At 44.2% G+C, this 17,336-nt stretch overlaps 1 protein-coding gene across 2 annotated transcripts in view; it reads left to right on the forward strand.

The window, feature by feature from the left end:
• The window catches only part of epha4b (eph receptor A4b), a 66,826-nt gene that overhangs the window by 23,444 nt on the left and 26,046 nt on the right, over positions 1 to 17,336 (forward strand). For both annotated transcript variants that reach the window (XM_034888049.1, XM_034888048.1), the window contains exons 5-9: positions 3,008 to 3,163; positions 6,038 to 6,373; positions 7,875 to 7,987; positions 9,720 to 9,882; positions 12,119 to 12,227. In XM_034888049.1, coding sequence (XP_034743940.1) covers positions 3,008 to 3,163; positions 6,038 to 6,373; positions 7,875 to 7,987; positions 9,720 to 9,882; positions 12,119 to 12,227 — 877 coding nt within the window. The remainder of the gene's footprint in view (positions 1 to 3,007; positions 3,164 to 6,037; positions 6,374 to 7,874; positions 7,988 to 9,719; positions 9,883 to 12,118; positions 12,228 to 17,336) is intronic.

Here is a 17,336-nt window from a genome sequence, read left to right on the forward strand (position 1 = left end):
GACTCATTTCTGATCTCCACAAACCAATGGGTGACGTCACTCATGCTCTGTCCATTTATATTAACGGTCTATGGTGGCGACTGAGGGTGTGTCTTGAGCAGCAGTACTATATCATATCTAAGAGCTATCGATTGGCATAAATACACTAAGTCTCTCTGGTGACCAGATGAATATTTAATAAGACACTGGATCTGAGGCCACTCTTTGTCTTTAGGAGACACACACTGATGCGCACACACACAAACACACACACATACTATGTACTGCACAGCATTGTCAACTGTTACTTTGAAGATGATGAAAAATGTGTAGCTATAGCTCATAGTTCTAAAACATAGTTTTTGGGACTTAACTTTTGTGCTGCTGTGTGTCTGCCTTCTGCGTGAGTGCATGTTTATGTGAGCACCGTCCCACTGCTTCAGCCTTCTTGTCCCTTTTTTCATATCTATGGTAAATCATTAATCATAAGGGAACCAAGTCAAGTAACACATATCCCAAGGGGCACACACAGGGAATAGCTTGAGAGAAAAAGAGGCAAGACAAGTGGGAGAGAGGGGAAAAGGGGGGACTGTGAGAGAGAAGGACGAAAAAAGCAGCAGCCAAGCCGCCATTTTTGCAGAAAGTTTTTGATCAGACAGTTGTTTGGAGGCCAGGGCTGGCATGGGGCGCCCGGTCTGTCCTATACACAGCCGGGGTTCTTTTGTGCCTCTGTGACTGGCCGGCGCCCGGAGCCAGGACTCTCCGGATGAAACGTCCCCGGAGAAAAGCTGCTTTTCCATCCTGCTCCTACAGCCCAGCCAACAGGAACACACACACACACACACACACACACACACACACACACACACACACACACACACACACACACACACACACACAGTCACTAGCACAGCACATAGGCACCCATTACCTTAGAAGCTGACAGGAAGGAAGAAAGAGAGCAGAAACCCTTTGAGAATTATCACTCCCTTTCCTTTCTTTCTTTCTTTCTTTCCTTCATTCTTTCTTTCTTTCTTTCTTTCTCTTCTTTCACACCAACACACACACACACACACACACACACACACACACTTTCCAGTGTTCTCTCAGGTCTTTTGGGGATTGTGCTAGTGGACTTTGCTCCCCTATGATGAATGATTTGCCTAAAAATACTGTCTGCATGTAAGCGAGCACAGTGTCCAGGTGGAAGAACTTATACCTCCACAGTGAGAAAACACACTACTTTTAGGACACTTTGCCATTGCTCTATTCAGCAGTTTAACCACGCCCTCCAATCCGCGTGTCCCTGTAAATGTGTTTGTGTTTGTGTGTGTGTGGTGTGGTGTATGTTTGTGTGTGTGTGTGTGATAATTTACAGCCTTCTGAGGACAAGTGACGTGTAGCTTGATTAAATCCGTGACCTTCACCACCAGCACAAGCAATCAGCAAGCGAACACACACAATCACACACACACACACACACAGGCCGCATACTTAACACCTCTTGCACACAAGCGCTTAGCACACGAACATGCAATCAGCACCTGGCGGATTCTGACGCATCATTGATCCAACCTATTCACACCCATACAGTACACACATGCATATATTCATACACACAGGGCATCTATCGAATTGCATTTGAATCCTCATTTCCCTTACATGGGGTTTTGTACACTGTAATACTATTTACCGCCGTTGCAGAAGAGGCTTGCGAGGATGGGAATACCAACCCTATGAATGTTTAAATAAATACATGCGTAATCTATATTCAGATTACCAAAGGGGAAGTCAGGAATTTCGTTTTACTGCCTAGGATGCAAAAGGGAAATCATTCAAGTCCCCAATCTATTTCAGCAGCAGACGGTTCCTGTTGAGCGGAAGCACGGTTTTCCCTCCCCAGTTTTACGACTCCACATAATGACTAATATGCAGCCGCTGTAACAGCCGTAGCAATAGCCATATTGTGTCATTGTGACTATTGCTGTGACTGCGGCGGTATATTTTTGTTCCCCCGGTTGCCAGAAGATCCAAAGCTTATATAACAGGAATGACAGTTGATCCGCTGTTGCACTGTGTCATTGTACTGTACGACCCCGTGGTCATGCAGGCCTGCAGCCTCATGGAAATGGACCGCACGTAGACCTAATGTCACAATCCATTCAATCAAACTTTGGTTTTCATGTTCTTTGCCAGGGGTGCCGCACGGTACATCCTTTGACCTGTTCTCGTGTCGCTTTGTGTTTTTGCAACTTGACTACAGTGCACTTTTGGTTTTGTTTGATGATAACATCCCCACCAAGTTCAGATCTGTTTAAGATCATTTTTTGGGGGCTTCTCCGCCTTTGAGTTTTGACAGGAAGGTGAGGGAAGACATGCAGGAAATCGTCACAGGACGGATTCGATCCCTGGACCTCTGCTTTAAAGGGATAAACCTCTCAGTAGAAGTGCGCCTGCTCATCCAATGAACCAACCCGGCCACCAGATCTAGGAACTAGGCAACATCGCTGCAACAAAGTCAAGCAGGGCATGAAACATAAGCGCAGGTTGTAAGCGGCAATTTACACATTCAGCTAGAAACAACACTGGTGAAACTAAAAATGAATTCACCTTAAAGGTCTGTGAAACTGGAGCTGGTACAGTGTGCCAGGTCAGAGTTGAACCAAGGAAGTGGGTCGGTGAAATGTGTAGAACTGGCAGTTTGGGGAATTCATTTTACCATTCACCTTCTTCCAATTAAATGTGGCCACACCAAGGGTTTGCTTAAAACCGACTGCACATAATTGTCTCATGATTCCTTTTTAGCAATGTTGCTGTGTTCCCAGAGCTCAGCAATTACGTTGGCGAGGTATGTAATGAGTGACAGAATCCAATCAACAAAAATAAGACACAAGTTGTAATACATTGGAAATGTCCTACAAACTATTTCAGGAGAAGAAGGATTTCTGGTCAAGTTTCACCGACTTTGACGATGCATGACAAGGGGAGAAGGTTTCTAACCCTGTGTTCGTCTGTCTCCTCCCTCCAGCGTGCAGACCTGGTACCTACAAAGCGTCGGCCACAGACGCCTACTGCACCAAATGTCCTCCTCACAGCTTGTCCCCGCAGGAACAAGCAGTCGAGTGCGTTTGCGAGAAAGATTTCTACCGCTCTGAGACGGACCCACGCTCCATGGCCTGCACACGTGAGTAATACCAACACGCACGCATGTGACATTAACCCAGCCATACAGCAGGAAGCTAAATATAGACCATGTTGTGTACGCAGTGCTTTCACTGTAGTCAAATATTTGCATTTGGCTCTCTGCATTTCTATGTTAGAAAATGCAATTCTGTAACAATGATTGGATTACACTTAATTGAATTAGTTTGCAATGTATTCCTGTGAGAATTTACATGGCTGCTTTCCATTTCTATTCATAATCACTCCATGCATTTTCCTCCTACCCAGCTGCTATTGGTTGACACAACAGTAGAGATACATACTACGTAACAAACACACACACGCAGGCACGCACAAATGCACGCTTGTCTGCTAGCTGTGTGGTTACGGTCCAAACATATCCAAGATGAGAACACTGGAAGGGGTGATACTCCGATAGAAATCTGATGATGTTCCTTATTCTTTGTTTCCCTTTCACGGACACACACACACACACACACACACACACACACACACACACACACACACACACACACACACACACACACACACACACACACACACACACACACACACACACAGACAGAGCCAGGGGGATTGGGCCACATTATAGAGAGGATGAGGGGGAAAGATTGAGTGAAAGAGAGGGACAGAAAGAGATGGGTTAAGCTGGACGGAGGGATGTAGGGGTAGGAAAGGATTATGAAGGAGAACTCACAAACACACACACACACACACACACACACACGTGTAACGGTTGGTGTTATCAGCTGCAAATGAGTGAGCTGTTCGTTCACAAACATTTATGGGCACAGGCGCACAATCGCAAACACACGCTGCTAAAGAATCACACAGGCGAGGAATGGAACAGCGGGGAAAATAGTGGACTATCAGAGGCATATAATTTATATGTCATAAAAGGCTGATCAGTAGAAGATTTGATGGACAGTTTTAAGTGGGGCCTCGGAAAGTGGTGGGATTTATGACAGACAGCCTCAATTATCCACAGCATGCCCTCCATCCCCCACGCCCGGCTTTTCCCTAGCCCTCCTGCGCTTCAGAGAGGCTTGCCACTGGGAAGGCTAATCAGGAAAAGTCCCAGGCTCTGCCGACGGCCCCCACTGGCTCACTGCACTGACCTGATGAGATGTCAGGCTGAATGGGAAGCTATAGGGCCACGTTTCTATAGGGCTGATATACCTGCACCATGCTGGGCTGAGAGCAACCACAATACACTGTGAATGATACTGTACGGCTATATACAGGCTTACCTTGATGATGAGTTGGTTTTTTTTTTTGGTTTGCTCAAGCCGTCTTTGAATATTTGAAACTGGTCTGCTAATGAGAAAGCACAGAAAAAAAGCCCTAAAAATTGTGATTTTACTAATAAACTAAACAGGGAGTTACAAGATGCTAACATAAGCAACAAAGCAGGCACTTCCTCTACAGTATGGCCGTGTTCAGAGAGACAAAATGCTTGAAAGCCGTCTCATTTTAATGAAATAAAAAAAGCGATGACGCCATGGAAATGTTATACCAAGCCAGCGGGAAAGCAAGGGGTGTATGGGGGGGTGCATCTCCTGTCTAACATTAACGTTTTGTGACGCTAAACAGAACCTATTTGAATTTAAAGGAACACACTTTGTTGAAATAGGGCTTATTTACAGTCTCCCTTAGCTGGAGATGGGGGGGGGGGGGGGCAACACATATTTTTTTCTCAGTGCATGCATCGTTTTAGTCCGGTGCGAGACCGGCATACAGTATGTTCAAACCTCACTATGCTGCTTCAGTTGCAAAAAAAACACTTGAAATATTTTTCACATAGATCTAGACTAGACTAGATTTGAATTTTGCCAACATGAACTCACTTCATCTAAAGGCATGGTAAAGACAACGTGTGTGTCGCTGGGTCTCTGCGTCTTTGAGAACACTGACACACTTTTTGGACTTCGACTCTGTGATCCACTTATCATTTCGGCTGAAGTTTGGAGTAGTATTAGCCGCTTTAAATCATAAAATGTACCTGACTCCTGGCACTTTGCACGGATCATGGTCCACTCACTATGAACTGCCGGCAGTGCAGCCCCTAAAGAGTATCCGTTAACTTCACGTGGTAAAAACCTCCCTGCAGCCGAGCATCAACATTAAACATCATGTAAACTCTCTTTAAAGATGGATTTAAACTTTGGCAGAGTAATATATTTGCATACAGTCCCATTTACAATCAGCGAAGCTCTTTTGTCCCCCGGCCAGTCCATAGTTATTCATTAATCCAGTGTCCATCCTCTGGCTCACAATGGTTAATTCATTTTAATTTAATCAACGGGAATTCTGTTCTTATTAGAAACTGCAATAAGCTCAGTAATGAACATAAAGACATTGCAAGTTTAGAGAATGCATGTTCGGCAAAAATAATAATTATCATCAGTAAGTGTTTCATGGGCTGGCGCTGATAAGAGCTAGCTCAGCAGCGGATAGATGGGACTTTTTCGGCTTGCAACATGCTGCTCACCCAGTGCATGCTGGGATATATACATGCTTCTGCTGAATCTAAACTGTCCATCGTGAGTCCAACAATGGAGGCCGTACACTGCCTTCGTTTTTTTAGCATTTTGGGCCTTTATTTGATAGTACAGATGAAGACAGAAAGGGGGAATGACATGCATCAAAGGGCCCCACGTCAGAATCGAACCCAGGCCGCTGTGGTAGGGACTGAGCCTTAGTATAAGGTATGCATGCTCAACCAGTTGAGCCACCAGGGCGCCACCAACCAAATTCCACAGGGCCCCTTTAAACTCCTTTCCCAGTAGGGTGGATAAAAAGGCTTTCTAATCACAGTTTCAAGAAGAAAATTCATTTTACATGAGCATAAATCTATGCCTTCATCTTTACTCAGGTCCTCCATCTGCTCCAGAGAACACCATATCCACGGTGAACGAGACCTGCGTCACCTTGGAGTGGTCGCCCCCCAGGGACACAGGAGGCAGAGGGGACATCACCTACAGCCTCCGCTGCAGGAAGTGCTCCGGGGACGGCAGGAAGTGCACACCGTGTGGCAGCAGCGTCCATTTTGTTCCCAGACAGTTTGGCCTCTCGTCAACCACCGTGCTGGTTACCGACCTGCAGCCGGACTCCAACTACAGCTTCACTGTCGAGAGCCAGAATGGAGTGTCGGACTTAAGTCCCACGCCCAGAGGAACGGTAGTCATCAATGTCACTACATCTCAGACAGGTGAGAACATCCACCCGTGATGGGGGTATTTTACCTGTAAATCTTGCAAGAAATGTCAAAACCCCAGTATTTGTTGACAGAGACGGCTCTTTGACAGTGTCATTTCTATGTGAGGCAGCGCGTTTTCAGATTTAAAACTGCATGCATCACTGCTATCCCTTTTTAAAGAGAAAATAAAATCATCTGGGAAAGAACGTTTTCATCAGCCTGAATGAGGGATTTGTACGATGGATCAGAGAGCATTTTTCTAAATTGTCTCCTGATTGCTGTGTGCTCGCAAATAGTATCATAACCACTGTAATATCAGAGTGAGTGTGAGTGGTACCTCTGCAACTCTGCCTTCCCACGTATGATCATTAGGGCTGGGAGAAATAATCGATTCTTAGATGCATCTCGATTCTCTCTAGAACGTTTCGATGGTTGATTCTAATAAGTTAGTAATCAACTTTTTTAAATGTGTTGATGCTTATGTGAAAGTTACTGCCTCCAGACATGTACAAATCAGACAGAGAATGGGACACGTACAACAACTTAGAGTTAAGGCAAGAGGGCAGGAAAAAACACAAAATTGCCTAAAGGAAAAAAAATAGGTTTTGAGCTAATAAGCATGCATAAAATAAAAAGGCAAAACACAAAATGGCTGTTTGTCTAATTTATCACATTACATCTGACTAGGTCATGTTTCATGTTCCCAGAAGCCAATTCTCTACCTATAAACATGAATTTCTGACATGGAAGATCACTGTGAGAGGAGTTGACTTTCACAAGCATGTTTAAGGCTTAAGCATAAAATGACTACAAAATAAAAACCTCAGTAGACAAACTATGTCAAAATCGAACCAACTCAGATTTATATGTATATTTTTTGAAGTCACGCTTAGAAATTTGCTTTAAAAAAAATTGCTGCATTGATAGTCGGTGAGGTGCGAAGACATCCCACTTTCCCAGTGTGGGACGTTGGTGCAAGAGAGGTGCGTATGACAGGGTGGTGATGACTAATAGGCCTGCTACTATGGATGTGTGTGCAATAACAGGAAGGGGAGGGGTGAAAGGGGTTGTTAAGCTCATTAAGGACCCCCCGTCACACGTTCTACACACACACACACATTTATAAAAAATCCCAAACGAGCATGTGTTCCAATGTCGGAAGGCTGCGTAAGAAAGTCCCAGGGATTGTGGTTTTATTACATTATTAACACAAGCAGATCACACCCCATATACATGAATGTGACACATAACCACCTCATAGACAGCTGTGATTATGCATGTATAAAAACACCTTGCTTTCTCTCATTAGCAACATTACACTTCAAATATGGGTCTTCTTGTCGTTACAGCGCAGTAGGCATCCATCTAAAAATCTCTCTCCTCTACCGCGCAGCCTGCTTTCTCTCTCTTTCTCTCTGCCTCTGCCTCTTTTCATGCTGTTTTACTCATCTCGTTGAGCCGTGCTCTCTGTTTGTTGCTCACGCTTTCCCTTCTTGTTCACTGGTTTCTACAGTGAGCCTAGTGTTGAAGGAGAGGCGGAGCAAGGACAGTGTGACGTTGGCCTGGCAGGGTCCAGTGAGACCCAACGGAGCCATCGTGGAGTATGAGGTCATCTACTATGAGAAGGTGAGAGAGACGCACACACTCCTTTTTTTCTTAAAGACGCACTTTACTAATATAGAAAATGAAAGCACATTTCCCAAAAACTATTTTTGTGGTGCAATGCTACATTTTTGAAACAATCCCCTTTAGCGGGTTTTGGGCAACATGTTGCTTTCCTCTTTTCTTGTTCTCTTCATTTACATGTCGTTTAGGCTCGTAGGATATGGATTTAGCCTAAAGGCATGTCTGTAATGAGTTGAGCATCCAAAACATATCTCTCCATCTCTCTATCCCTCACGTCTCCCCTACTGCTCACACCAAGCCAATTAACCACACATCTGTCGAACAAACCTTGTAAAACATGGCCAAGGTGATGAAATTGAGCCTGTGTGTGTGTGTGTGTGCGTGCGTGCGTGCGTGTGTGTGTGTTGGCGGGCATTAGCAGTAAAATATCGTTAATCCTTGTTGTAGTGTCTTCCATTAAGTAGAGTATCAGCCTTTCTGCAGGGAATCACCTTACTGACAGACACACATGTATTTTTTATTCATCCTCCTACACACACACCGCAAGTGCGTACACCTACACGTGCACGCGCGCACACACACACAGACGCACCTACAAGTTAGTCGAGGAACGAAGCGAAGCAGGACTTGAGTAACCTCGTATTTCCCCCAAGTGTAAAGAGGAAAAGATTTGGGACTTGACACATGCTCATGTACAAATGCAACCAAATGGTCCAGAGATGAACAAATGAAAACTTAGTGAGGGGTGTGTGGCCCCTGTAGACATTTAAATTAAACAATTTGAACTTTCTATTATTTCAAGACTTTCCTGAGCAGTTTTTCTGTCTCCCTGGATACCACAGTCCATTGCTCTTTACACAAACCCTTTAGAGTGTGTCTATAATTCCGGCCGTTTTTTTTTTTAACCACAGTGACATTAATCTCTGAATCTTAAAGGTCACATGGCATGAAAATGTCCCTTTATGAAGTTTTTTAACATTAATATGCGTTCCCCCAGCCTGTCTATGGTCCCCCATTGGCTAGAAATGGTGATAGGTGTAAACCAAGCCCTGGGGATTCGGCTCTGCTTTTGAGAAAATGAAAGCTCAGATGGGCTGATCTGGAATCTTCCCCTTATGAGGTCATAAGGGGCAAGGTTACCACCCCTTTTCACTGCTTTGTCCGCCCAGAGAATTTGGCCCACCCATGAGAGAGAGAGACATCATGACATTCAAACGAGCAAGGTGGCAGTTGGTTAACCCACCCTCTCCTACAGACTCAGAAATGTCACTAAGGTATAAAGGAGACTTCAAATACAGTATTAGGGGATCACTAAGGTCTATATAAAAGAGACTTCAGATACAGTATTAGGGACCACTAAGGTCTATATAAAAGAGACTTCAGATACAGTATTAGGGACCACTAAGGTCTATATAAAAGAGACTTCAGATCCAGTATTAGGGGATCACTAAAGTCTATATAAAGAGACTTCAGATACAGTATTAGGGGACCACTAAGGTCTATATAAAGAGACTTCAGATACAGTATTAGGGGACCACTAAGGTCTATATAAAAGAGACTTCAGATACAGTATTAGGGGACCACTAAGGTCTATATAAAAGAGACTTCAGATACAGTATTAGGGGACCACTATGGTCTATATAAAAGCATCCAAAGAGCACCATGTCATGGGACCTTTAACATTATGAATTTAGTATTAAATGATCTCCTCTTGCCCTTTCCTCTACTTCAGAACCAGCGGGAGCAGAACTACACGGTCTTGAAGACTCGCTCCAACATGATGACTGTGGACGGGCTGAAGCCAGGGACCACCTACGTATTTAGGGTTAGGGCTCGAACCGATGGGGGCTACGGGAGCTACGGGGGAGAGATCGAATTGGAAACCAGCCACGAAGGTAAAGGGATAAATCATTCATATTTACCTTTAATATGGGGGGGGCAGAAGCTAAGTCAGTAGGGAGTTGGGATGGGAACCAGAGGGTTGGTGGTCCAAGACCAAAAGCATGGTGGTGGACTGGTAGCTGGAGAGATGTCGGTTCACCTCCTGGGCACTGCAAATGTGCTCTTGAGCAAGACACCGAACCCTCAACTGCTCAGGGCACTTTTCCATGGGAAGCCCCCCCACTCTGACACCACTCCATTAGTGCATGTATAGGTACCGAGCGTGTGTGTAATTCAGGCCTGTGTGTAATGATAGCAAGAGTGAAAACATTGTAATTTCCCTTGCGGGATTAATAAATCATAATTCATTTAATAATATTATAATATTACTGATGATACAGTGGTATCAGTGTTCCTTTAATTTGTTAGTTTTTTTTTATTCAGTTTAATTAGATTGGAAAAGAAAATTGGAAAAGCATGCAGTGCACTCAAACCAGCTACATGGCAGTTTCTATGAAAACAATCCACAGTGTTAGCATGGTGAATGGTGCGGGGGAACTAAAAGTGTGAAGATTAACTGCAGAGCAAAGAGTACAGGCATATTATATCACTTTGCAGTACTGTAATAGTCTAAATCCTCCCTGCTGGAGTTTAAATCAATCCACCTGATGGTTATAAAATAGCCCACTTTTCATCTGAATGGCTGCTTCTGTTCTATCCTCGGCAGCTTCACAGGTTGTCATCTACGGCTCGGAACCAGTGGCTTGAAAGTATCCTCGGATACCAATCAGGTAGAAAAGGAGACAACCCAATTTTGCGATGAGGAAAAAGTAATCTGTGAACTTGCTTTTTCCGGACTGGGAGGATTCAATTCACACCGACTGGAGCAAAACTTAAAAAAAGGGTAGAGCATAAATCATTGTATCAACCACGCATTCAAAAGACGGATAATGAAAACATCCTCATGATTGGATTTAAACTCGACTGGATAGCTGATTCCTTTTTTCCGACTCATTTTATTCCCCCCAACTGGAATTATGTAGTATTGTCATACGTGTTCGGGTTATTTTTCCTTTTCCGCTTCAAATAAACTTTAGAAAATGTACTTAGACTTTGGGAAAGAAGAGGAGGAGACACAAAGGAGAAATGCATGCTGGGTTTGATCCAGGCCTCCAAACAGCTCTGGGGTGTCCTACGCTGTATCTCTGTTAGCATGTTTTCCATCTCTCTGTCACTTGTCCTCCGCTTTGTTTGCTGTCATCCGCTTTCATTATCGCTTCATTATGTGCTCTAGGATTTTCTGCTTTAGAGGGCCCATGATGTACTCTTCAAAGGGAACATTGATTCGCAGACAGGCAGGCGGGAAGGCAGAGGGGGATAAATCAGTTAATGTACAGCCGTGTGCTAAAGACTATCTGCGTGGCATACAACTGGCTCACATTAGCTTCCTAATCAGTCAATAATCATTAAAAGTAATCCAAAGCTGGGTCTCCATTCCTGTCGTGCAACAAATGTCTGGGATGTCACCGCGCTGCTATGTATAGACGGAGCTCAGGGCACACACAGGTTGATGCAGTAAAACACAGGATGTGTCACATTCAGCTGATCATGGCAGCAATCACATCAAGGTTATCTAATAAGATCAATTCTATTGACCGTTAAAGGAGGCTGTGTATGCGTGCTCCTGTAAATCTAATAGGAGATCAATGCTTAGACGTGGCTGCCTCTGGGCACGCATGCACGCACACACACACTTAAATACGTATCTCATACACACCCATCTATGCTCATGCTTAACTAAGCCAGATGAATGGGCTATTTGTTTTGAGTAACGGCTCGATTGGTGTGGCGTAAAAATCAATGCGTGTTTGCAGAAAGTTCTCGGTGGTAGCCTCGTTATGTGCAATGTTAACATATCCATTTGGACAGCGCGGTGGAATGGGAACGGCTTTCACGTCCACTCTCATACCCTCATAGGTGATGCAGGGAGGGAGAACGCTTCATCAAGGACCTTACTTACTATTCCAACCACCTCCCTCGCTCTCTTTCACTCTCTCTTTTTCCCCACTCCTTCAACCTCTGTCTTTTATCTCCTTTTCTAATGCTATCATATTTCATTCTCACTCTCCCCCACATCCACACACACACACACTCACCTTGCTGTCTTTTTTTTTACTCCCGGCCTCCCTTCCTCTTTTTCCCTCCTCACTTGTTTATTAATCCACTGTGCTCCCTTTGTCTCCTATGTAGATGTCTTTGCTATCGGGGACCCGAACCAGTCCACCATTCTGGCTGTGTCCATCGCCGGGGGAATCGTCCTCCTCATCTTCCTGGTGACTTGCTTTGTCGTCAGCGGAAGGTAGGGTCAAAAATAAAACGACACACTTAGGTTCTCTACACATGATCAGCATGTAGGCGACTGTACGAGAGAACAGGGCCCGGGTCAGGTTTTACAGGTTCATGAACCGAACACGGGGCAGGCAGTCAGGAAGCACTGGGAAATTTCAATAATCCATTTTTTGGGCCATCTGAAATACAGAAGGATAACTCTGGTCACGTTGCAAATTTTTCTTATTATCAAGATATCCCATGAAAAGACCAAAAACATCCCATTGATCTGACTTACTACATCACAGGTATCACACTCATGCAGCCCAATTCGATCTTAAGTTGGAAACCTTTCACATGATGGGTCTAAATAGTGGGGAAGAATATTATATTACAATATCCACTGAGCACTAAAAGGTGCACAGAGCACACCAAGCACACTGGCTTCACATGCATCTCTCTAAAGAAATATAAACTATAAAACCCGAGTCTCTGTGTGCACTCTTCCCTGCATTTTCCACCAGTGGCTTCTGCATGAGCATTAGCCTAAGCTTGGCAGTGTTGTGTCACGTTGCCTGTACATCAGCACATAGGATCCACAGAATAATACCGCATGCAGCAAAGTGCCTGCTACTCCTATTAGGACTGTGCAGCCCCCAGTTGACAAATAAGAACATTGAAAAATTGGAATGAATGACTTCACTGCAATTTTTCCACAAGTAATTTGCACATTAAATAAGAAAAAATAATAAGCACTGTCACCCACTCACGCTGCTACGCACATTCACTTTAAGTAACAATATGAGTACATGAGTATTCTATTTTACTCTAGTTTTAATCCCTTTACCATCTTCACATTCTCTGCACTATGTCCTTAGTTCAATGTGTTTTTTTTTAGGTTTCCACCATAGAGTAGCACTTTTAATTTGTGTACTGTACTTAATAACAATAAGGTCATGAAGTTAATTCTGATTCTAGGGCCCTATATTTGACACCCCTGAACTAAACTTTAAATTATTCCTCTGTTACATAGACATCCATTCTGGTCCAAAAATCCTCGAACACGCTTCAAAGAGACACATCTTTGCACTGGCGGAAATATTACAATGTTACAATGAACTGTATGGACTGTATTTATTTTTGAGTCCGTCCCATAAACTCTGTCCTGCTGCTGTAAATACTCACTGGGCATCAAATCCCAAACTGAAATAAATCCCCAACAAGTGCACTAGTTACCAAAGTGTGAGATACATTTGTGAAACACTACTGTGCACAGCTGTTTTTGGAAATGATTTAGCAATTCCATTTGGGGTCGCAGACAGGAAGTGGATATGCTGACAACAGCAAGAATACAGAATATCACCAGCCTTATTTCTTTGGTGTTATACAGTACATTTGTACAGTTATATAATTATATAGAGACAAACAACTCATGGGTTGCTTTCAGGTTATATCCATGATAGCTGGAATGTCATTGGTGGCATATTAAATGGTCATTAACCAAAGGAGGTTGAAGCTAAACTTTGATTGCCATGTCTAAGGAAGTGTTCGCTACCTCCAGAGGAAAACACTAGCCTGTGCATGCGCAAAGCAAATTTATCACTAGTCATATTCAGAGGGCTAATCTGGTGATGTCCATGTGCGTTCATGTAGACATGAGGGTTAAACTGAACCTCCCACTTCATATCTCCCTCCTGCCGTGTTAGTCTGTATGTGAAGAGCAGGGACTCTCTATGATCATGCTCTTTGAAGGCAGGGCTGCAGTTAATGCTCTGTCTCAAAGAAGGCCGAAGAAGAGAAGGAGATGAGAGGATGAGAGGGAGGAAGGTAAAGAAATGAATGCCAATTGGTGAGAGGCGAGAAAGATTAAAGCATCAGAGTTAGGAGAGGGCTCTTTGGACAAAGAAGAAAGGTACAATGGCAGAGGAGGAGAGGAGAGGAGAGGAGAGGAGAGGAGAGGAGAGGAGAGGAGAGGAGAGGAGAGGAGAGGAGAGAAGAGGAGAGGAGAGAAAGGGATGACAGCATATGTGATTTACCGTGCCTGTGACTAAATGTTTATCCTCTATGAGCTCCGCCTAGATTAACTAGATGTTAAAGAATTGCGCACACACGCACATGCACACACACACACGCACACACACACACACACACATGCACACACACACATGCACAAACATGCACACACACTAGTAATGACATTAGTAATGATTCAGGTGATTGCTTATCAGGCTGAGTGCTCTATTCACTATTGACGAGATGGGGTGTAATCAATGGAGACTGTCCTGTGTGACACGTGCGCACACACACACACACACACACACACACACACACACACAAACACACACACTCACACAGGAACATACACACGGCACATGGATGGAGACAACCTTTTTTTTTATCAGAGAGGAATTATGAGGCTGTGCATGTAAGAATCATAACAACCTGTTAAACACGGTGTGCTATGAACACACACAATGACACAAACACACAGTAACACTCAACTAATGAGGTTTCACAGGCTGGGGAGGTGTTAACTAGGTTTTACAGAAGGGTCGATGCACTGCCATCAATTTCAGGCCTCTCTCCCTTCCTTTTGCCCTCACTCCGTCTCTATCTATCTTTCCTCCCTTTGGAGGTGGGGGGTGCTTGGGAGGAAGTATTGTTGATTACTCTGACTTGAACAACATCTGTCAAAATGTGTGTGCACGTGTGCATAGGTGGAGTGTGTTTGGAGCTGGGGAATAAGGCGAGGATCAAAGATACATCGCTAGAAAGACATGAGCAGGAGAGAGGTAGTGTAGAGAGAGGGGGGGGGGAAGATGGACAGAAGCTAGGGGAAGGAGAGACGAAGGGGGGGGATTTATCTTAAGCATGTGTGCGCCACTAGAGAGCTACATTTTGAGATGGTGTGAAAGATAGAGGGATGAAGAGGAGGCTTGCGTGAGATTGAGAGAAAAGGGGAGATTGATGGAGGGAGGAGGAGGAGGGCCAGAGGCACAACACGGAGAAGGGGAGAGATGCAAGGAGCAGAAGATGAAAAGGTAGATTAGTGTGTGTTTGAGAGACGAGGAGGAGCAGGAGGGATGAAGGGTGGGCGATTGCCCTGTTAGGTGCAATAGGAGTGTCACACCTGAGCTTTTGGAGAAATCTAAAAATAAGGATGGGTCTTCTCACGTTTCCTTCCCTCTTGTCATCTATCAAAGCCTCCATCGTATCCGTCAATCAGTCCATCCCTCTCCCTTTTCACTCTCTCCGCTCCTTCTTTTCTCTTCATTTCGCTTCATCTTTGGCTCTCTGGCTCTCATTTCCTGTTGTGTTCTTGAAATTTGCATTTGGATGAAACCCACTCTCCGTAATGTATCGAGATTCGGATGTATTTCATGATATCTGATGATGGATTTGCCGAGACCAGTTCAATGTGGATGATGATTGAATTGGAATTCAATAATTCCCTAGGGATACAATTATTCCCCACGAAGCCTTTGTAAGGGCCTTTTCCTCCCTAAATGTCAGCTGTTTAAATCATGTCCCCATAACCACTGGACTGGATGGGAGTGCTGGAGAGCCTTTTGTTCTTGTTTTACACCTAGTTCACCTATGAATCCACAATCCTGGCCACGTTGTCAGCACCCTGATAGAGGGCATTTTATCACCAAACTATAAAATAACAATGAATGCCCATTCAGTCACACACACACACACATACAGACACACACACAGTCCCCGCAGCCTGGGCTGGCAGGGTACTGCACAGCTATGCCTCATAAACGAGCTGATTTGCAGGCCATTCTGTTCTGTCCTGTTCTCGTTTAATAAAGTGCTGTTATGCTATTGTTACCGCAGGAGGGAAAACATGAAAAAACGTCGAAAGCTCCTCAGTCGCAGCACGGCTCTGACAAATCACACCGGTTATTGCTGTGTGCGTGCCATTATTGCCCTGCGAGTACATGCGTGCGACTGTGTGTTTGTGGAGTCTGGGCTTTTCGCCCTCCGGAGGGTGCTTCGCCTGGCAGGCTGGCAGGTGCGAGCGATGGGAAGCTAGCGAGCGACTGGCATCGCCACGGACTCAGCAGATGGCCTTTCACTCAAAACCCGTTCTCCCCTTCGGTCCTCACTTTCTCTCACTCCTTGTTAAACATGTTACAGCTCCTGCCTTGCAGCATCTGTGCGTATATGAGTGTGCGCGCCTCTGTTTTGTCTGCGGTCTAATAACTCTCCAGCCGTGCAGCCATCTTCTTTTCTGAATAGCTGCCGGTTTTGGTGATGCGCCAGATTCCTCATTTTTCTGGGTTTGTGTTTTTAACGTGAGAGATTTGGTGAGAAGTCAGTGTGAAGTTGTTCCATGTAGGCAATATGACGCCTATGATGTTGTGTGCCGTCTCATCGTCTATATGGCTCAATGTCTGCCTTTATTGAGTGCATCTGTTGTCAGAGCTGGAGATATACAGCACGGAGTCAATCTGTTCAAGAAAATGTCTGAAAATCTTAAAATAATAAGGGATTCATTGGATTTAGTGTGACATAAGAGGTACAGTTATTTACTAAAGCAAGATTTCTTTTTTTTAAATCCACAATAGAAAGGAGACACAACTTTACGCGGGTCGATCTTCCGAGGCCAGATTCACTGTAGAGGGAGAAATTCATCCTTTTCTGAGAAGAGTTTGGAATAATCAAGAGTAAAAGCCACAGAAGGAAGTGTGATGTCATTATGGCGTTGCTGATAGGCTTCTCAGTCTTGCTAATAGAGAGGGTTAACAGCTCTAACTTTTTAACACAACAGCGTGTTCTGCGGAGGTGCATGTTTGTGCGTGTAAGCTCTTTTACCTCAACAGCATCTGTCGTAGCAGCCCGGGGTTATTCTTAAAACTTAATGAGAGAAAAGGGGAGAGGGAAGATATATATATATATATATATATATATATATATATATATATACACACACATATGAAAATCAGCACTGATTAAAACATGCTGAGAGAGAGAAAGAGTGAAGAACGCTAACTGAGTGTTTGTGAGTGTTTTTGTGTGTGTGCGTGTGCGTGTGTGTCACACCAAATACTACAATCTGTGATTTTCTTTTTATTCCAGATGTGAAAAAAAAAAAAAAAAAGATTTCCACAAAAGAAAACAATTGAAAAAA

The sequence above is a fragment of the Etheostoma cragini genome, chromosome 12, assembly GCF_013103735.1.
Source record: "Etheostoma cragini isolate CJK2018 chromosome 12, CSU_Ecrag_1.0, whole genome shotgun sequence".
Taxonomy (NCBI): Eukaryota; Metazoa; Chordata; class Actinopteri; order Perciformes; family Percidae; genus Etheostoma; species Etheostoma cragini.